The sequence below is a fragment of the Ahaetulla prasina genome, chromosome 2, assembly GCF_028640845.1.
Source record: "Ahaetulla prasina isolate Xishuangbanna chromosome 2, ASM2864084v1, whole genome shotgun sequence".
In the NCBI taxonomy this organism is placed as follows: Eukaryota; Metazoa; Chordata; class Lepidosauria; order Squamata; family Colubridae; genus Ahaetulla; species Ahaetulla prasina.
This window is the reverse complement of record NC_080540.1, coordinates 145,429,689-145,452,772: the sequence shown is the minus strand read 5'-3', so window position 1 is coordinate 145,452,772 and position 23,084 is coordinate 145,429,689. Positions and strand designations below refer to the sequence as shown.

General features: G+C 38.7%; 1 protein-coding gene across 1 annotated transcript in view; it reads right to left on the bottom strand.

Annotated features, from left to right (window-relative positions):
* Positions 1 to 23,084, bottom strand: part of CACNG4 (calcium voltage-gated channel auxiliary subunit gamma 4) — a 95,957-nt gene that overhangs the window by 15,357 nt on the left and 57,516 nt on the right. Inside the window, exon 2 of the mRNA XM_058172762.1 lies at positions 3,769 to 3,852. Within this exon, the coding sequence (XP_058028745.1) occupies positions 3,769 to 3,852 (84 nt within the window). The remainder of the gene's footprint in view (positions 1 to 3,768; positions 3,853 to 23,084) is intronic.

Below are 23,084 nucleotides of genomic sequence, written 5' to 3'. Positions count from 1 at the left end.
CCGTACCAATGTTATATGGCTATAGCTAGTAGATCCAGTCAGCATGTAAGCAGCTACTTCTGTACCAATTGAGGTTTCCAAATGGTCTTCAAGGGCAGGCCCATGTGGAATGCATTACAACTGTCCATACATAAGGGGGAAAGGACATTGCCAAAACCTCCTGCCCCAGGAATGTTAGCAGTTGGCATCCCAGCTGTTGTTATTTGGCATAACATTCACTTAACAAGTGAATGTTAAAAGACAAATCCTACACTTCTACCATTTACAGAGTAGAAGCTCTATATAAACTTAATTTCTAACAGTTTTACAAGTGTTTTCAGCAGCATTAATGCATGCAGCTTTTCAAGTAGCTGTAACTCTTTCAATATGAGAAAAAGTTAAGTTTCGCTATCATCTGCAATTCCTATCTCTTCTTCCCTAGGCAGAAAAAAATCGGTGATTTTCTAATTTTTCTGACAGATTGTCCAGTGTTTAAAAAACTGAATTGAAAAATCAAATGGCTAACGAGAAAGTCATTTAAGCAGAGACTGAAAACATTCAGGAGAAGCAGTATAGATCGTGGTTGAGAAACAGAGCTCACAGAGAAGAATAATTAGGTGTAACGTAAGAGAGGAAAACAGTAAATGGAAGTATGCACATGTGGATAAATCAGAGAAAAGAAAGAGGCTCACTGAGATAATCGATGCCATGTATATCTTTTTGAGGGAAAATCAGAATACAAATGAAAAATAAATAAGTAGCATAAGCTATTTATGATTATTACTGGGGGGAGGGAATGTGTACAGGTAGCAAAGATAAGAACAGACTGACATTTGGGAATAAGTGCTGGTGGGATTTTGCAGATTTGCCCCAAACTGACCTGGATCAGTGAGAAATACTGTATGGTTTAGATATATGTAGTCATGACTTGTTTGCTCAAAGCAGTTGATCAAGAAGTTGGATCTACCTGTCACACAATGCCTGGGAATAATCTCTTTTGGATGCCCTGCAAACTTTCTTGGATGGAAGAAAGCTGGAAGAAGGTTATGGTAACTATTCTTGGGATCTTTGACAAGTGGGGCAAATCTTTAATGAGTGTGAAGTCATTTGATAACAAGGACTATTACTTTATTCTCAGGATCTTAGAATATAAACATTTAGGAACTTAAAATGTATAATGGAATCCAGCAGCAGAAATCTGATAGCAAACTGTGTAAAGTCTATTGCAAAACGAAGGACGCTAATAGAAACCACAGTGGCGCTAAAGAGCCATATTTATCCCCTCTCTCATTGCAGACTGAGACACGGAGGCACTGCCAGTTACTTCTTTTATGGTAATTCATAGGAGATTCTTCCAAAACCAGAACAAATGGACCCAGCCACAGAAATTTGGCAGCCAAATAGGTAGAGACCAGTGGTGAAATCCAATTTTTTTTACTACCGGTTCTGTGGGCGTGGCTTGGTGGGTGTGGTGTGGCTTGGTGGGCGTGGCAAGGGAAGGCTACTGCATAATCTTCATTCTCACCCCACTCCAGGGGAAGGATACTGCAAAATCCCCATTCCCTCCCCACTCCTGGGGGAAGGTTATTGCAAAATCTTCATTCCCACCCCACTATGGGGTCAGCCAGAGGTGGTATTTGCCGGTTCTCCAAACTGCTCAAAATTTCTGGTACAGGTTCTCCAAACTTCTGGATTTCACCCCTGGTAGAGACTCAGGGGCTACACAAAAGCCTTCACCAGGTGCTTATATTTTATGGCCTATTTGTGTTTGGTACATATATACCAATGGAATTTCAACAATGTAAAATTGAAATCTTGTTAATTAAAATGACAAAATGATTGATTCAAAATTTCTGGGGGTGTTAATACAACGATATCACATTCATGCGTGAGGCTGTCATCTGGGAAGAGTTTGACACTGTGGCTCCCGAGGACATGGACAGCATATTGAGGAGGCTGAATGCAACCACATGTTTATTGGATCCGTGTCCCTCCTGGTTGGTACTGGCCACACAGGAGGTTACACGAGGCTGGCTCCAGGGAATTGTTAACGCTTCTCTGAGGGAGGGTGTCTTTCCTACAGCCTTGAAAGAGGCTGTGGTGAGACCCCTCCTCAAGAAGCCCTCCCTGGATCCAGCTGTTTTATCGAACTACTGTCCGGTCTCCAACCTTCGTTTTGTGGCGAAGGTTGTTGAGAGTGTGGTAGCGCATCAGCTCCCTCAGTACCTGGATGAAACTGTCTATCTGGACCTGTTCCAGTCCGGCTTCCGGCCTGGGTACAGCACTGAGACGGCATTGGTCGCGTTGGTGGATGATCTCTGGAGGGCCCGGGACAGGGGTTGTTCCTCTGCCCTGGTCCTATTAGATCTCTCAGCGGCTTTTGATACCATCGACCATGGTATCTTGCTGTGGCGGCTGGAGGGGTTAGGACTGGGGGGCACCGTTTTTCGATGGTTCTCCTCCTTCCTCTCTGACTGGTCGCAGACGATGTTGGCAGGGGGGCAGAGATCGACCGCAAGGCGCCTCTTGTGTGGGGTGCCTCAGGGGTCGGTTCTCTCTTCTCTCCTGTTCAACATCTATATGAAGCCGCTGGGCGAGATCATCCGTGGTTTTGGGGTGCGGTGTCATCTGTACACTGATGATATGCAGCTGAACATTTCCACCACTAACCACCCCAGCGAAGCCGTTGAAGTGATGTCCTGGTGTCTGGAGGCTGTGCGGGTCTGGATGGGGAAAAACAGGCTCCAACTCAACCCTGCCAAGACCGAGTGGCTGTGGATGCCAGCGTCCCGGTATAATCAGCTGAGACCATCGCTGTCTGTGGGGGACGAGTTATTGGCCCCCACAGAGAGGGTCCGCAATCTGGCCGTCCTTCTGGATGCATGGCTGTCGTTGGAAGAGCATATGACAGCCGTCATCAGAGGAGCTTTTTATCAGGTCCGCCTGATACACCAGTTGCGTCCCTTCTTACACCGGGATTTCTTATGCACAGTCACTCACACCCTCGTCACTTCCCGTCTGGACTACTGCAACGCTCTCTACATGGGGCTCCCCTTGAAGAGCACCCGAAGGCTCCAACTGGTTCAGAATGCAGCCGCGCAGGTGATAGAGGGAGCGACTTGTTGCTCCCATATAACACCTCTCCTGCGCAGGTTGCACTGGCTTCCGGTGGTCTTTCGGGTGCAATTCAAGGTGTTAGTTACCACCTTTAAAGCGCTCCATGGCATAGGACCGGGTTACTTACGGGACCGCCTGCTGCTACCGGCGACCTCCCATCGACCAGTGTGCTCCCATAGGGAAGGTCTCCTCAGGGTGCCGTCGGCCAGACAATGTCGGCTGGCGACACCCAGGGGGAGGGCCTTCTCTGTGGGGACACCAACCCTCTGGAATGAGCTACCATCAGGTATCCGCCAACTCCCTGATCTTCAGACCTTCCGACGCGAGCTGAAAACATTTCTGTTCCGTCGCGCAGGACTGGCCTAATGGGGTTTTAATAATGGGATTTTTATTGGTTTTAAGTGTTCAGCCAATTTTAAATTTTCCTTTTTAAACTGGTTTTAATTTTTGTATTAATTGTTTTACTTTGGCTGTAAACCGCCCTGAGTCCTTTGGGAGAAGGGTGGTATAGAAATTTAAACAATAAATAAAATAAAATAAATAAATAAAATCCAAGCATTATATTCAGATTGTTTTTCTAAAAAGAAACAAATCACACAGAAATCCTCTTCCAAGCACCAATACCTATTTAGAAAGATTTTTTTGGCTTTTTTTTTCTTTTTTTTTACTTACGGAGAAGATATTCAGAGCTATCGTGATCATAGTCATTGTCTTCGGGGAAATGGTTGATTCGAAAACAGTGTCCCTTGTATATCCCTGCAAAAGAAGAAAATATGCAAAGAAATCAATGAAGGAGGCCGATTTCCTGAAGATTTGCTTAGACAAAAGAACCAAAATTTCTGAAGAATTTGAATTCTACCTTGAATTCAACAAGTGATTTGTAATAATATTTTGAGAGACCTGATAAGGAAGCAGAAAGAACTCTGTTAAATGCAAACATGCCTCATCTTGTTGACTTTGTCCAAAAGCAAGACTAGAACTTATGGCCACAGAGTTTCTAGCTCTGTTCCTTTAATTGCTATACCAATATGGCTTTCAATTTCATTGTATAATGTTTGAAACGTTTGGATTTTACTGTATATTTTTTTAATTGATGGTGTATCTGGCCCATAAACTCTTCATAATGTTCCTTCCCTTCCAATATATAGACATTCAGGAGTCTTAAAGTACAAATATTTCTTTTATTTCCTGTCTCTTTTAATTGGTTTTTTTTTACTGTTATCTATACAATATTAAACTTCCAGGCTTGTGCCATGGTCCAGGGCCCATGTGACTGACATACTTAAGGTTTTTCTTGAATAGAGCAACACCCGCACAAGATCTTTTCATTCCGTTCCTAATAATGCAAACTGGAATTGGTCTTTTTACATCCATCTCACATCAAGTTGATTAAGTGGAAACAAGTGCCCTATCATATTGTGTTTCAATGAGATTCTGCCATCTAGCAACACCTACCTAGTGTAGCGCAATATAAATAGAGAATCCTCAAGCACAATTTATTTGTAACAAGAAATATAGGGTTTTTACATTTTTCATGAAAGAAGAGAACCAATTTGCTTTTTCACTCTTTAAAACTAGTTGATAGGATCTCCACACATATTCACTTTAGATTAGAATATATGCAGAATTAGTTTGTATTAGTGAGCAAAGAAGAGAGAGTCAAACTATTCTCCAAAGCACCTGAGGGCAGGACAAGAAGCAATGGGTGGAAACTAATCAAGAAGAGAAGCAACTTAGAACTAAGGAGAAATTTCCTGACAGAACAGTTAATAAGTGGAACAATTTGCCTGCATAAGTTGTGAATGCTCTAACACTGGAAATTTTTAAGAAGATTTTGGATAACCATTTGTCTGAAGTGGTGTAGGGTTTCCTACCTGGGCAGGGAGTTGGACTAGAACAGGGGTCTCCAACCTTGGCAACTTTAAGACTTGTGGACTTCAACTCCCAGAGTTCTTCAGCAAGCTTTGTTGTGGTTTGCTTTTTTTTTAAAACTTAGAACTCCGCCGACTCCGACATGACCTGTGTTTAACACACAGAATCATCTATTGCAATATCCTTCCTGTAAAAGACTACTTCAGCTTCAATCGCAATAATACAAGAGCAAACAATAGATTCAAACTTAATGTCAACCGCTTCAAACTTGATTGCAGAAAATATGACTTCTGTAACAGAATTGTTAATGCTTGGAACTCACTACCTGACTCTATAATCTCTACTCAAAATCCTAAAAACTTCAACCAAAAACTGTCTACTATTGACGTCACCCCATTCCTAAGAGGACTATAAGGGGCATGCATAAGAGCACAAAAGTGCCTACCATTCCTGTCCTATTATTCCCTTTCATTATATCAAATTAATATAGTTATTGCATACTTTTACTTATATATATGTTTTTCTTTTATGATGTGTTGTTGTTTTATATCGATGTTTACGTATACTGTTATGACAAAATAAAATTTAAAAAAAAAGTCTTAACATTGCCACGGTTGGAGACCCCTGGACTAGAAGACCTCCAAGGTCCCTCCCAATTCTGTTATTCTTTTCAATCCTGTATCTGCCTTTTCAGAAGAAAATCCTCCTTACAGTCAAGGTAAATTGCATAGGATTGAATTCTTAATGTACTTAACAGCTGTGCCATAAACAATTGTGTGTTGTGTCAACTCTTAAGTCCACATAATGACTCACTTAACTAAAAGGGGATTGGATAAAGTAAGATGTTTTGTCAAGAGCAGTATCTCATTATTTACCAGGGGATTAGTTCTCCATTGTCTTGAGAAAATGGACCTTCTCCAAGAACTTTGTGACTCTCTAAAATCTTGTTATTTCATATCTTTCTTTTTTGTGGCCACATGGGGTGGGAAAAGGGTCAGAGATGCATAAGAATAAACAAACTTTTTGGTTGTAGTGACAATCTTTATTGTACCATACAGGTATGGGGAGAAGTAATTCCTGGTCTCCTTAATTGCCAAGCAAGCTAAACAAGTCCATAATACAACCAGCCAGTCTTTCGGAGCGAGTAACAATAAATTTAGCAATAATGATAATAATTCCTGGTTTGGGGGCCCAGTACATATTGTGCAGTGTCCAATTTTCTCAAATCCTTGTTTCCAATCTTTCTCAGGCAATCTGCTGTTATAATTTGCACATTTTAAGCTCATAAACAACGGGTCTCTTTTGATCTGAGCTTCTCCTTGATTCCTGACAGAAGTAGACCATCCTTTTTCCCCTGGTTCCTTCAAGGAGGTTTTAATTTAAATGTCTAGATGAAGTGTCAGTTTTGTGAGATTCTGTAAGGAGGTGTTGAAGGTTGTCATATGCATGTTATGCCCACCAAGGTAATTGACCGGATGTGCTTTGTGGAGATTGACACATTAAAGATTTGTTTTATGGAGAAACAAGGGGAAAACAGTAGTTGGAGGAAGAGGAAATTGGGGGGGGGAGGGATCTACCTGGAGGAGAGATCGCACATCTGCTTTTGAGACACTGAAAAGAGAAAGTTGCTTTGTGAGTTAGGAAATAATATTTCCAGGAGGAAAAATGCACAGAAGGAAAGAAGTTGCATCAACCAATTATTGCTTGACATTCTTCAATGATGGAATACTTATCCAGATACCTGACAAAATGTTGCTGGTTGGCATATGCTCTGTCTAAAAGTCTTAGCTGTACCTGAGACAGAGTTTTTACTGGAAACAGACTCTAACTCAGCGGTTCTCAACCTGTGGGTCGGGACCCCGTTGGGGATCGAATGACGATTTGCCAGGGGTCACCTAAGACCATCGGAAATATGGGAAGTATACTTGCGAGTCGAAGAATCGCGCTCCAATGGTTGACTCCACAAGCCAGCTGCAGGCTCTTCAAACCGCTAGCCAAATTCGGCTTTAGGCGTGATGAATTAAAAAAGAGAGAAATCTTTACTCTGATGTCTCCCTCTCAAGCCAGCTGCAATCACTCCCAATCGCTAGCCTAATCTGGCTTCAGGGGCGATAAACTTAATAGGGGAGGAGTCTCTGCTTTAATGCTTCCGTCCTCAAGGCAATTGCAAGCAGTTCAGATCGCTAGCCAATATGGCTTCAGGCGCAATAAATTCAAAATGAAAATAATTTTATGGTTGGGGTCGCCACATCGTGGGGAATTGTATTAAAGGGGTCGCCACATCGTGGGGAATTGTATTAAAGGGGTCGCCACATCGTGGGGAATTGTATTAAAGGGGTTGCAGCACTATAAAGGTTGAGAACCACTGTTCTAACTGCATCTGTGTGCAATGACAAATGTTGCTTTGTGTTTTATGAAAAACCCTTGGAGCATGTGTTCTCCTACCCCTCCTGCTCCTGCAAGGCTAAGAGGAAGAGATAATCAAGCTTTCTTTTCTATTTTCAGTTAAATATAATACATCCGGATCCTAAAATGTGCATTGAAACAAGCCAGCTCTGTAAGTTATTGAAATGGGCTTGCTTCTTGTCCTAAACTACATACTTTCCTGTGAGCCCATTCAGAGAACTTAACGGCTGATCAATGCGTTCTGCAAATGCTGGTAACATAATTATGAAAATTTGTTAGTAAGTAGATGTCAGGGAAGATAATTGCAAGCATTTGGAGTTATATCAATCAGCTTCCATTCTTGCTGTGTTAATAACTCGACTGCATTTCAAATAAGCTCTTTTCTTGTGGCTGCTACTCCCAAGTGTGATGGTGTCATTGTGCTTATTAAAAAATGGAAAATCACATCCCAATCCTTTACCTTGTTATGAATCCCCTTTCCACAGATGAATGTGATGGAAAAGCTTAGTCTAATTACAAACATTCTCAGTTGGGGAATAGGAGTGACATCAAAATACAGAATCAGTTGCAAGTGACCTGTTATCTGATCAAAACAACGTGATGATCTTAAGAGGCACCATACACCTGACTCAGAACCAAAAAGGAGGCTGGTAAAACTAGAGCAATTGCAAAAGAACTATAGGAAAAATAGAAGACGCTGTAAGCTGGAATAAAGGAAAACAAAAAATCCCAATCTTACATATTCCCCAGTTGATTGAAGGATGGTGCTCATCATAATTATCATAATCATCATCATAATTATATAATTATTATAAAATTCTCCTGTTGAATTTTACTGTTTTCTGTAGTTACACATTATCCAGAATACACCAAGAAAAGGGCAGATTATACATACTGCAAACAAACAAGGAAACATGTTTTTTTTTAAAGTTTCAATTGCTCGCTTTTATTATTTTCAACTGCCAACTTCCTGATATCCTCTTTAAACTATTGGTGCTTATATTTACAGAGTCCTCCTGTCACAACCTCTTTCTACCTCTACCCTTATTTCTTCCTACAATCCTGTCTACTCCTTATGTTCATCTGAATAGAGCTTTATTTTGGTTTCTCACTCCAGGTTGCTATTTTCCAGGATTTTAGCCTTTAGAATCTGGCCCTATTATTCTGGAAACCAGCACCTTAATGTCAGGCCCAAAGAACCAAGCACAACACATGCAGTTACTACTGAGTAGTTCCCTGTATTGTTGTTCACTTACAGACAGAATCTTGCCAGACTAAAGCAATTAGCTGCATAACTATAGACATCCTCTGTGAGTTGCAAGGGAAGGTCTGACCTTGCCTTCTTCCTGCCTAGCAGATATTCCAAGTTCTGTTGTCTCTTTGCCTTCAAGGAAGGAGCCTGGGAGACTACATTCTACCACACCTCTCTCTGTAGAAATGTGATGGTCTTTAAAAGGGATTGAAATCCATTTTATTTCATTAATGTGTTAGTGAAAGGTCTGGTTGTTCTACATCTCTTTTATTTATCTGATGTTCTAGGGAATAACTGTTTTCACTAGAGATATATTCATTCAATTCTATCCCCAGGATGTTTTTTTTAAATTTATTCTGATATTAGTTGCTTTATGCTAATATTTGTTTATTGGAATTGAAGTTGTTTTTATGGATTGATTTGTTATTGTTTAGTAGCACACCTTGATAAATGAGGACCCAGATTGTTGGGGGCAATATGCTGACTCTGTAAACAGCTTAGAGAGGGCTGTAAAGCTATATGAAGCAGTATGTAAGTCTAAGTGCTATTGCTATTATTATGGTTACTCGCAGTCAGCCAGATGTTTAGACTGGATTTGGCACTTTCATCCACCTATTGAATCCTTCCCAACAATCTGGGATAGGCAAACATTGTGGTTTGATGATGTTAAAGGTATCATTGCAAGACATAAGCTGTTCCAAGTAAATATGCTTTTTTCAATTGACTGAAGGTGATTTTGTCAATGCGGATGATATTTAAGTAATGTTCAAGTTGTTTTGGGATTACATCCAAGGTGCCACCACTGTTCATACTATCTTTGCTTTATTTTTCCAGAGTTGTTTTATTTTTACTTGCAGGTCTTTATATTGTGATTTTCCCTCCCAGTTCTTTCTTTTCTATCCTGCTGTATTTAGGTTCGGCCATATCCACTATCCAGACTTTTTTTTGTCTTTCTTACTGACAATTGTTATGCCTGAGGTGTTATGCTGCAAATGCTTATCTATTATTATTATTATAATCATTATTTTATTTATACGTAGGCCTGATTTTTCTTATCTCTACCTGAGATTGAATTTTGATCTGAATAGGATTCTAGGTTCCACTGCAGATAGTCTGTTAGTGATATTTTGACAACTTTGAGCTAGACTGAATCCAGTCTTCCTCAAGCTGGTGCCTTACATTTGCACTTAGATTACTGTTCCCATTAAATTCAAGATGTCATGGAAACAGCCAATTCGACAAACATTTATTTTATCTGTTCCTTGATATTGCTCTCAAGTCTGGCATTATAATAAAGCAAACAAACTGGCAATTCTATAAAGTAACCACTGCTCTGAGTATCAAAATCTTCTTTATACCGTTTCCTCAAATCGGCACAATCTAAAATATTTGCAATTCAAATGCACTTCTGGTCAAATGCAATTCTGGTCATATGCTATGCATATGATACAAACGAAATACAATTCTTGCCCTGTACCAGAGGTTTATATAATAACGTTTTCTAAAAGCCATTATAAATCAATGTAACTCAATGACACATTCTTTTTGTTGGTTATAGCAGATGAAGCATTTTCAAAAATTATTTTCATTAGTCTTTCATAAGCCAAGCATAAAAATCTTCAGTAAATATTCTACTACTGAGAAATGCCTTTCATAAAATTGACAAGTGAAATATAACTATGCCACGTTTCAGACGGACACACCTTTGCTCCATCACTTTCTTTACTGAGGCATGAGTTTTTCTATCAAAATTGGTTTTTGCACGAAACATCCATCCCCCAAAATCAAAGTCTTTGAAAAATAAAATACTATTTTTTCTCCTGACAGAAAAATATCAGTGTCCAAAATATTTAAACTCATCAACATTTCAAATGATCTCCAAGTAGAGCAATGTTGCTCTTAGTAATATAACTACACTATATGCAACACTATATTCTATTCCAGGGGTCTCCAACCTTGGCAACTTTAAGACTTGTGGACTTCAACTCCCAGAATTCCTCAGCCAGCAAAGCTGGGAGTTGAAGTCCACAAGTTTTAAAGTTGAAGACCCCTGTTCTATTCTGTTTCTCCTCCTAGTTATTTTTCTTCTATATCTATATCTACTCAGTACGTTGTGTGCTTACTGGACTACTAGGGTCCTGCCTATTTGCTTCAATATTTTTATATTCTTACTATATATCATGGTTGTCCAACTTTTTGGCTTGCTTTAATTGCATTGAATAAAGAGGAATTATCCTGGGCCACATGTAAAATATATATACAGTATATAACTAACAAACATCCTGTATAGTTTTGTATCTTTTATTATCTTGTGGGACTGCATTACTAGTTGTCCAGGGCTCCATGGGTCATGGGGTGGACATGCCTGGTATATATGATTATATCTTCTAACCATTATTAACCTCCCTCATAGCTAACTAGCCATATTTATATTACTCTACAAGGTTCCAAGCCCTGTACTGAATGAAATTTACAGGGTGAATTAATATCATTATTATGCTGTCCACCAAGTTTCTAGTAATATAAATAGACACTGTGGTATATGCTACAGGAATGGTTTCCTTGAATTAGAGAGACCTACTTCATCCACTAGTGACAAACTAGTAATGTGCTTCTACTGTCCGTTGGCAGGAGAAACGGACTCCCCCCACTTCCTGTTTTTTGGTGTGGCTAGCAGGGTTCAGGTAGGCTGGGAGGTAAAACGGGGTGTGTGTGTGGGGGTCGTTTTTGAGAGAGAGAAAGAGAGAGAGAGAAAGGAGGGAGGGAGGCAGGGAAGGAAGGAAGGAGGAGAGGAAGGAAGGGGTTCAAACCTGGCATTAGATGCAGCTTCAGAGGATAATCCAGGGCTGGAAGGGACCTGGAGGTCATCTAGTCCAGTGGTCTCCAACCTTGGTCACTTTAAGACTTGTGGACTTCAACTCCCAGAATTCCTCAGCCAGCAAAGCTGGTTGAAGAACTGTAGCATTTGAAGTCCACTGGCTGAAGAACTGTGGCAGTTGAAGTCCACAAGTCTTAAAGTGGCCAAGGTTGGAGACCTCTGATCTAGTCCAACCCTGCTCCAGCAGGACATTGTTAGTGAGTTTCTGTCTTTTGATCTCCCAGTCACATAGCCACGCCTACCCAGTCACATGACCCCCAAGCCACGCCCCCCCAAGCCACGCCCACAGAACAGGTAGCAAAAAAATTTTATTTCACCCCTGCTGTAAAGCACTATGAAGCAGTATATAAATCTAAGTGCTACTGCTATTTTTATCCCACCCCCTTTCACACATAATTCATTTTGCATTGAAAAAGTATAATTATACTCATCTAACATTTGCCCATCCTAAAATTCTAAATAAAACAAGCTATTTCATTTGAAATAATCACAGTTCCTGGCTAACTCTTGTCAATATGCAAATCAGGGTATTTTGGAAAGCTGCTTTATCTTGAGAAGAGTATCAACATGCAATGAAATTTATTCATGATGTTTGCTGCAAACACTTCATTCCATGCTCAACAGTTTCGGTTTACTGAATGCTTATCGTGAAATTGTTGATCCTGTTCCGAAACTAGTTATAGCTCACTGTATATAAGGAGATTACTGACTTTATTTAAAAGTAAGCATGTCTTCATCTTTCCTTTTAACTTTTCCAATGATTTAAAAAGTTTTCTTCGGTCCATTTTTTTTTATTAAAAAAGAAATTTGAGGCATGCATGGAAAAGGGTGGAAGAGAAGACAACGTGAGGCCCATTGCAATATTGGCTTCTTAGTAATATTATCCCAGAGATCTATAGGCAGTCATATTTTGAAATCTTCTTTCATCCCTCTCCTTATTGAGTCAAAAGGAAATAATTCACTGGATACATCCATTATGCTAAGTCCTAATTTATTTAACTATGTGTTACTGAATAGACTGCAACTGGCAGGGTTCGTGCTACATACTTTTTTTTTATTTCTTTTGTCAGAACAGTATACACAAACAATTGTCATAGATAAAACAACATATCTTGAAGAAATATATATATATATATATATAAGTAAAAAAATATGCATCAACTATATTAATTTGATATAATGAAGGGAACAATAGGACAGGAACGGTAGGCACTTTTGTGCTCTTATGCATGCCCCTTACTTATGTTCTTATGCACGCCCCTTTACTTGGCCTCAAATCTTTAAATCCAGTTCTCCATACTGTAATTTATTTATTTATTTATTTTGTCACAACAATATATGTAACTATCATACAGAAAGGTTATATAGTATATAAAGGTATAAGCATATATATATATATAGGAAGAAGAAAAGAAAAACAATAGGACAGGAACGGTAGGCACGTTTGTGCGCTTATGCATGCCCTTTAGAGTCCTCTTAGGAATGGGGTGAGGTCAATAGTAGAAAGTTTTTGGTTAAAGCTTTTGGGATTATGGGAAGAGACCACAGAGTCAAGTAAAGTATTCCAAGCACTGATGATTCTGTTACAGAAGTCATATTTTCTGCCATCTAGATTAAAGCGGTTGACATTAAGTTTAAATCTATTGGTTGCTCTTGTATTATTGCAATTAAAGCTGAAGTAGTCTTTGACAGGAAGGACATTACAATAGATGATTCTATGAGTTAAACTTAGGTCTTTAATGTATTGGGAAAGCCTAGTCATTCACTCATTTACATTTACTTACAGCAACCTTGTTAAGTACACACATTTACTTAAAGCAAAGTACATAGACCTTTGCTTTTCACCCCAAGCCCAGCTAGATGGAGTAAGGAGATTTTAACCCCATTGTAGCCAGGAATTCCTGTTGAAAATTAAGCAATAGGATACCTATAAGAATGAATTAGTCATGGTGACAATTATCTTTTTTTTTGGTCTGACGTCTTATTCAAAGCCAAATTATGAATTCAGCCAAATCTTGGGCAAGTTCAGAGAACCCAGTACTAATCAGCCTAAACCTATCTAACTTTCCATACTATTAAGCCTGGTTAATAAATGACCAGCAGTTTGATATTTCCATTTATTATCAAAGCTAGCAGTATTCTTAAATTGCTCGTTTGATAAAGAATCCCAACATGCAGCTGTTTCTTGTATTTTCTAGTCTCCTGTATTTTACAGAATATACCCTTGCTTTTTAACTATGAGAATTGTGACCCCAAAATGCCTGAGCTGTCCTGCAGAACTGCTTCTAATGCTGATCTATTTCCTTCCTTCTGCTTTTTCTTTGTAGTTTTGCAAAAGGAGGTGGAAAGAAAGTCTTCTCTTATTGCTGGATTGAATTCTCCTGATGAACTTTTTCTGCTGCTGAGCCTGCTTGACAGAAGCTGTTTTATCTTCATTCCTGTTCTTTTCACTTCACATCTTCTTCCCCCCACTTTTCTTTTTTTTTTTTACAATTCATAGACTTCAAACACTCTTTAGCAGCTCACGTGGACTCTGCCTGCGCCAGCTGGATTGCAGCAGGATAAAATAATACTTCAAGACTTTTCTTCCCCTGCATATAGGCAACAACCACCTGTCGTTTTTGCTTTTGGCTTCCAGTTTGTCTGATGGCCGATATTGGCAGTGGCCATCTCTGTCTCTTTAAACAAATTTCATTCTTTACTAGGGATTCTGTTACTTTTCCTTCCTGCAGATTTGATGTAGCCACACCAGATTCCAAATATGTCAGCCAAATAGTCCTGGGTAAATGGAAGGAAGCTATGTCTCAACAATATCCATCCATCAAGAAGCAATGGGTGGAAACTAATCAAGGAGAGATCCAATTTAGAACTCAGGAGAAACTTCCTGACAGAAACAATTATTCAGTGGAACGACTTGCCTCCAGAGGTTGTGGATGCTCCAACACTGGAGGTTTTTAAGAAGAGATTGGAAAATCGTTTTGATGACTGAAGTTTTATTTCCTCAGGTAGCGTTGGAACTAAATCTGAGCAAAAGCTGTCATTCCCAAAGGGATAGGTAGTAAGGGAAAGAAAATACTCCAAAAGCATTGCCCTGGAATAACTCCACCTTCTCCAATACCTGCATGATATGAAAGCTTTTCTCTGTAATGTAAGCCTACAGAGCCTGTTTGTGGTACTGAAGATGTTCAATTAGGAGCAGGGCAATCAAATTTTAGTCCTGCCCCAGCCACATAAGCTTGTTTGTGACTTTTGAGGCAGGGTAATATTCTTGATTACTGCTTGCCTGTCTGGAACCCATACCATATATCTTATATCAATACAGTTGAGCGTGTCCAAAGGTATTTTACGAGAAGAGTTCTCCACTCCTCCATATCCAATAAAATACCTTATTCCACCAGACTTGATATCCTGGGTCTAGAAAACTTGGAACTTCATCGCCTTCGACAGGACCTGGGTTTAGCTCATAGAATCATCCATTGTAATGTCCTTCCTGCCAATGACTACTTCAGTTTCAACTACAATAACACAAGAGCTACCAACAGATTGAAACTTAATGTCAACCGCTCCAGTTTAGATTGCAGAAAACACGATTTCTGTAACAGAATTATCTATGCTTGGAAGGCATTACCTGACTCTGTGGTCTCTTCTCATAACCCCAAAAGCTTTATTCAAAATCTATCCACTATTGACCTCACCACATTCCTAAGAGGACTCTAAGGGGCGTGCATAAGAGCACAAACATGCCTACCGTTCCTGTCCTATTGTTTCTTCCCCTATATATATATATGCTTATACTACCTTGTTTCTCCTCATATATATGTTTATATATTATATAATCTTTTGTGTTATGTTTGTGTATATTGTTATGACAAAATTAATTAAATAAATAAATATTCTTTCCAGATTAGTCTCCTCTATTCGAGTTCAGAAAGATAAGTAAATTCAAAAAGCAAAGCAAAGCAAAGCAAACCATTTGGACATTAACCAAGCCTTATTAAAGTAGACAAATGCTTTCACTTTTAATCAGCTTCAACATTAATTGTTTGCATTATTTAGTACACAGTTTCTTGCCTGCCAAGTGATATTTTGATAGTTTAAAAGTACCAAACAAGTATAAAACTGTTTGCTCTTAAAAGCATTCTAGGTAAGCATATCTCCCTGTAATATGATGTGTATCTAATATATGGTTGTTCCTAACATTTGTTCACCCCCCCTCCCCCCAGACCTAATTAATACTTCTGCTCCTGTTTACCATTCTAGTTCTAAGGAAAAAGTTTAATTAATTGCATGGTACCATCTGCTTGCAGACTGCAGAGATGATGAGGGCTAGTTATTCTGATAGGTAAACCTTTGATCTTATTTTCTATCATCTTCAAGCCTGGCCTTAGGATCATAAAGCTCATATCCCCAAGATGGGATGCAGTCTTGAACTCTTTAACATTTTAGTCTCATCCATGTTCTGATTCCTAAATAGAGTCAGCAGTTTAATCCAGGTTTAGATATACTAGCCTATAGTACTCTGAATAAAAACCAGTTGACCAATATTCTATTTTCAACAGCTAGTAGAGCTGCCTAGTCCATTTCAGCCATGATAGGACATGGTATCCACGAACAAATCCATTACTCAACTGCTTCTTTCCAGAATCCTCTCTGATGGTAGCATAACATCTTGGAAGTTTGCAAACTCTGCATCTTCTGTATCTTCCTCTCCTCCTCCTATGAAAATATAAACTAAGATCTTTCCCCCTATTCTCAGAAAGCAAAACACAGAGTAAAAAGAAAGAATCTTGATGCCGTTTCCTTCCTCCTGACACAGCTGCAAAAAGTCACAGCACCAAAGTGTGACGGATTGTTGGCTTCTAACACTTAGTTTTAGGTGTATGTGCACACCAAGTTTTATTCTACGTGTTTGCCTGTTTTAGATAGATAGATAGATGATAGATAGATAGATAGATAGATAGATAGATAGATAGATAGACAGACAGACAGACAGACAGACAGACAGACAGACAAATATAGATATATATTTAGTATCTTGGTTTTTGAACCACAGTACATTCTGACTGCTGCAAACTAAAAAGAAATACAGTAATAAAACCCACCCTCCAGCCTTTTTAAAAGAATGGTGCTAGTTAGGCTACTCATTATTCAGAGAAGTTGGGAGTAGATGAAGCTGTGGCACTAACTGTCCAAGGTACAGTATGTAAATTCTACCATACATCAAACAGGGCTTGAAGAAGAGGCATTAAGAGAGAGAAATCTCTAACTAAGAAGGAAGAGAGGTTTAAACAAAGCCTTTCATCTTTGGTTTCCTTTTTATATGATATTTTTTGTGATGATCATGAGTATGGAAATGTGTGCAAGGATCTTTGGCCACTACTCTCTGCCTTGATAATGTCTTGCTGCATTCTCATGAATCACTAGATGGATGTGCTTTGTTCCTGTACATAGTAATTAACAGTCTGCAATTCCAGCTTTCAGTTCCCTAAACCTGACAGTGAAATTAAACCATTAAAGCTAACAAGGGAAACAACAGCTGACTGCATATTACCAACAAGTCCTGTTTTAAAGGACCTTATTTTACTGGAATCCTTGGTCTAAAATGTGCTTTTTTAACACAAGCTTTGATGCTGAAAACATGAACAAATGGCAGCGAAGAGGCAGCATGTGCCCTTTTAGTTTTAATTATTCATCAGACGATCTTCCTTTTTTTTGTGCAAAGCTTCAGAGCAGAGCTTTTAAGCATGCTATCTACTCGTTGGTCTCCACGTTAGAAGCAGCATCTAGTTATTTAATTTATTTGCAGAAACACTTCTGATTTTGGTTAATGCCTGTAAAATGACTTCATCCATCTAACCGCCAGTAAGCAATACAAGAACAAACTTAAGTTTAATATGCTGTATCGTAGGTACAAAATGCTGCACTGATTTTAAAAAAAGTCTTCCCTCACCCTACTAACTTACATGGTGCTGGAACTGTTTCAACTACCAACCGCTTTCAAACTGAGGAGAGAAAAGTAAGTGGGTGATGATATATTATTGATGGATTTTTGAACTAAAACAGCAGCACAGGAGCTCTGATCTTTAGCAGCTTCTTCACGCTTCAGATAAAGTACCTATCTATTCAAACCCGGTAATCAAAAGAAATGAAGGAACAGCTCAGTAAGTATCAATGAGCAGCGTCATTGTTTTCAACACTGTTGATGCACTAGAAATTATACTAATTCAGTATTTAACAAAACGTCGCTAAATCAGACTATTGATCTGTCGTGATACTTTTGCTGGGTGTCCTGATTAACAACAGTTCTTAAAAAATAATTGTCAATGTTAATCTTGTGGTGTGATATTTCTCCTTCATCTGCCATGATGGAAAGTGACCCTTTAATCTATGCAGAGCAGCACTGATTCCAATGCAGTGATGCATTTTAAAAGATAGGTCATCCATGATATTTCAAAATAATTTGGGAAAGAGGTTTATTTTTTTATACCCCATCCCTAGGTGATCAAAGTAGCAGATATAGTTCTACCCCCTTTACCTTCTCAATAATACTGTCAGGTACATTAACTGCAAACTGGCTGACCTAAGACACCTAGAGAAGTTCATGGCTTCTCTAGCTGTCTTTGTCACTATGATTAACCAGAAATGAAAACGAAAAACACATAGGAAGAAAATCTAGGAAAGTACATCCCAATAAAATAATATTAGATAGACTCCTCTGAAAATAGTTTGTCATTCAATATAGAATCCTATTTTTAAATCAATGAATACTATTTTCTTCTCCATAACTTCCTCACCAGCATTTTCTCCAGATAATTTTTGTTGAATTGGGGCCTAGTTTATATATGGTTTGATTCATAGAGGCAGATAGAAAAGAAGCTGCATGGAGGATGGCGAGAACATAATTCCTTCTTCAAATTATTCACCACATTTGCCTTTCTGCTACAAATACCAGAAATAAAATGTGTACATGCTGAAGCAGGAATACAAATCAGCCATCAACAGATACATAGAGATACACAACATCTACATACCATTCAAGAGACAAACAAACAGCTAAAAAGTAAAGATCAAAACACCTCCTCACCAACAATCAATACCCAGAAAACCAGAGATTAACACCAAGATTAATACTAGACCAACAACCAAGCTGTAAACAATACCCCAATCCAGGAACCACCAACTCAGACCAAAAAAAGCTAATAATAAACAACAGTCTAATCAAGTAACCACCTAGACAATTCCCACCAATCATGCCAGGGTAGCCACTAATACAGTGGTAGTCAACCTGGTCCCTACCGCCCACTAGTGGGTGTTCCAGCTTTCATGGTGGGTGGTAGGGGTTTTGTCGGATACTGAAGCACTTTCCTTTTTTTAAATTTAATTGACTTTTTAAAAAATTTTCGTAGCATTATTTAAAAACATTTTCCTTAGGTTTTCATAAAATTCCCCGTGACAATTTAAATTTCTGAAAATATACTATTTGTATCACCCGCACATAAGTTTAGTTCACGTTATGTACGTGAAACTAAATGGCGCTATAGTGTGACCGCAAACAAAAGAGCCTCGTCCCAGAATAGCTCGCGCATCTCCCCCCACACCACCCAACTGTAACAGACAAGCAGAGCTGGTAGCGGGCGCCCCCCCAACTCAATCCAGATGCGCGAGAGCCATGCGCAGACGACGATACATGGTGCATTACTGTGGAACCGGTGGGCGGTTAGAAAATTTTACTACCAACAGAGATACAAAAGTGGGCGGTAGGTATAAAAAGGTTGACTACCCCTGGACTAATATATAAAATGAGAGCAAACCGCATTGCCTTCTAGCACTGATGATGTTACTTAGTTTGGTAATGAAATGCCTGCAAGAAAACAACCAAGCTCAAAGAACACCAAGGACCCCACAGGAATACTTTCCAAGAGCTACCCTAATTGTTTTAACAGGCACTTTTACTGGGCAGAGTCAGGAGAATTTAGAATTCCAAACGCTGAATCCATTAAAAACAAAATACTCTTCAGCCTGTAAAGTTACTAGAACTTAACTGCTTACTGCTGGATCGCCTCAAGGGACAATTTGTAGATATCAGAATGGTCAGAAATATCTCCTTCGCATTTGCCAACTCCTATTCAGCATTATATTTTATCAGGGTATATGGGTTACAGTAAGGACTCACAGTTGGCCCTTAGAAAATAAAAATGGTCAGCACTCCAATCAATGTTTTTTTTGGAGGTGGCAGACTACACCCACCTGCTTCTAAACATGACAGAGGTACATCAGCATAGTACAGAGCATTTTTATTTATTTATTTGCATTTATATCCCACCCTTCTCCGAAGACTCAGGGCGGCTTACACTATATCAAGCAATAGTCTTCATCCTTTTGTATATTATATACAAAGTCAAGTTATTGCCCCCAACAATCTGGGTCCTCATTTTACCTACCTTATAAAGAATGGAAGGCTGAGTCAAACTTGGGCCTGGTGGGACTTGAACCTGCAGTAATTGCAGGCAGCTGCTGTTAATAACAGACTGTCTTACCAGTCTGAGCCACCAGAGGCTGGTTGGTTAAGGAGGATGGTGCAAAATATCCTTATCAACACATTTGCTTTTTTCATAACAGTCCACCATGGCTGACATTTTTTTTAATGTTGACCCTTCCCACATGTTAGCCAAAGAGTATTCAAGATACCTTCTCAAAATTCTAAGTGTACTCATCAGCTAAAATACAGAGACTTCTGATGTACTCCCATTATTTTACTGGGGCAATTACAAGATCTGTAACTTTCAAAAAAGAGGGTGGAAGTTTGAATGGATTTGACTAGTTGCTAAATGTGCTCATAACAAAGCACATATAACACACAAGCCAAAACAGCCTTGCGTGGTCAAACACAATTGAGTCCAATGTTGTTTCTAAAAGCAGGCAGTAAACTTTAGAGAATTCAGAATACAGATCTGATGGATGTATGGCAACCTTCTCCAAGCTAATGCCTTCCAGTTGTGTAAGGAATTCTGAAGCCCAACCTGAAAAAGATTGGAATATGATAGGAATAGGGAATTTGTATCATTCCAATCACTACAGAATTATACTGTTTTTTCTTCACCATTGGACATGCTGAAAGGGGCTGTTGAGATTTCTGTTTGTTTAGCAACTGAAAGATTTCTTTTTTTTCTTTTTTTTTATTGAAAAGGTTTTTACAAAAAATTTCACCCCCCTTTTTCCCCCCTCCCCCCCACTCCATTTCCCTCCAAAACCACCCTCCTCCCTCCCCCCCCTGACTTCCCAGAACAAACACAAGGTATAGTTCAAAAGAAAAAACAATCATTCGCTAAATTTTCCCTAACACAAATTATAATCCTCCCCTTCTTCTCAAATCCTAACTTCCCCCATACAAATCAAAAATAAATACATCCTAATCATTCAAAAGCAATCTGATATCTCTTAATCTGATATCTATTTTGCGTATATTCAATCCATTTTTTCCATTCAGTTAGATATTTTTCTTGTGTAGTGTCTTTCAAAAAGGCTGAGATTTTAGCCATCTCAGCCAAATTAGCAACTTTCAATATCCATTCTTTTATTGTAGGTAACTCTTTTTTCTTCCAGTATTGTCCTATCAGTAGTCTTGCCGCTGTTATTAAATTTAAAATCAACTTAGTCTCAATTACTGTACAAACTGAAAGATTTCTGAGTTCTATTCTAATTTTTACTTAGCTGGGAAATCCATACATAGCTACTAGGAAGATATGAAGGCAGCATCTTCAGTGTAGACTGCTACACCTACAAAAGTTTGTCACAGCAATTACCAAGGCTGAGGAACTACAGTATTTATTCAAAAGGAAAGCAGTCTAAATTTAAGAACATCCACCACCACCTCTTGAAACAAGACAAAATTACACAGAATCAGCATTCATTTCCCTCCAATACCACAGTCTTAATAAATCTAAGATGATTCTCCAATTTTAAAGATAAATTACCTAGGGAAAAAGAGTAGCTTTCTTTCCTAGTACATTCAGCTATGTGTTTCATTGATTATTCTTTTTATAGAAGCCAAGAATCTACTGTTTCCATGGCCAAAGAATAGTATACTGTCTCATTGGTTATTTTGAAATTACAGCACAGAACAATATGAAAATAATTAAGAGAGGATAGAATCACAGAATTTACTCCTTTTACAGGTAATTCTTGACTTAGCAACCGTTAAAAGTTACAACAGACCTAACCTGGGGCTATTTATGACCTGGATCCAAAGTTTTAACATTTGGATGGAGAAAACCCATTCATGACTTCCATCTCTACCTGGAAAATATAATCCTGCTCCCACCCAGAACATGGCAACTATGGATCCTAATTTAAAAACAGCAGATAAAAATATTTTGTAGATTATAGCAAAATAAATGTGCTTTTAAAGAGCAGAAAACCAGATATAACAAGAAACCTAGTCCAACGGCCCAAGCACATGTCCATCTTAATATTTCTCAACAGCGCAACCAGTGAACAAAGCTGCATATTTACTCTGCTCGCCAGTAAAGTTCACCATCTATATTGCTCCTTACAGTCCTTATAGTACTATTGTAACCCGATTCACCTTACAGAAAGAAATGAGAATTTTTGTCACAAACATTTTGCTGACAACGTGATGTGTCAGCAAGCCCTAATTTATTTTCCTATCCAGAAGACATCAGGGAAGATGTTTCAAACACCCTGGGTGCATCATTTCCCTTCCAAAACGAAACAAAACAAAATAAAACAAAACTTAAAAATAAGGGGCGTGCATAAGAGCACAAAAGTGCCTACCGTTCCTGTCCTATTGTTTCCTTTCATTATATCAAATTAATATAGTTATTGCATACTTTTGCTCATATATATGCTTATATGATATGTAGTTATTTTATGTTGATGCTTGTGTATACTGTTGTGACAAAATAATAATAAAAATGTAATGTCCTTCCTGTTAAAGACTACTTCAGCTTTAATTGCAACAATACAAGAGCAACCAACAGATTCAAACTTAATGTCAACCACTTTAATCTAGATTGCAGAAAATATGACTTCTGTAACAGAATCATCAGTGCTTGGAATACTTTACCTGACTCTGTGGTCTCTTCCCATAATCCTAAAAGCTTTAACCAAAAACTTTCAACTATGGACCTCACCCCATTCCTAAGAGGACCATTAGGGGCGTGCATAAGCGCACAAAAGTGCCTTCCGTTCCTGTCATATTGTTTTTTTTTCTTTTCTTTTCTTCTTCCTATATATATATTGGTGCTTATACCTCCTAATATTTACTCATATATATGTTTATATACTATATAATCCTTTTTATATGATGTTGTGACAAAAATAAATAAATAAATAAAAATAAAAATAATAATAAAAAACCCTCTCCGCTGAATCCTTTTCTCTAATCTTTTTCCAGGACACATGTTTTCTTCTCTTTATCCAGCAGCTGTCAATCACATATCTTCTTTTTTTAATTACTTTGAATGCAATTAGGAGGGAAGGAGAAGGGAGTGGGAGGGGAAGGAGAGAGAGAGAGAGAGACTTACTCTGTGGGGTCTTGGAGCGACACCGGGAAGTAGG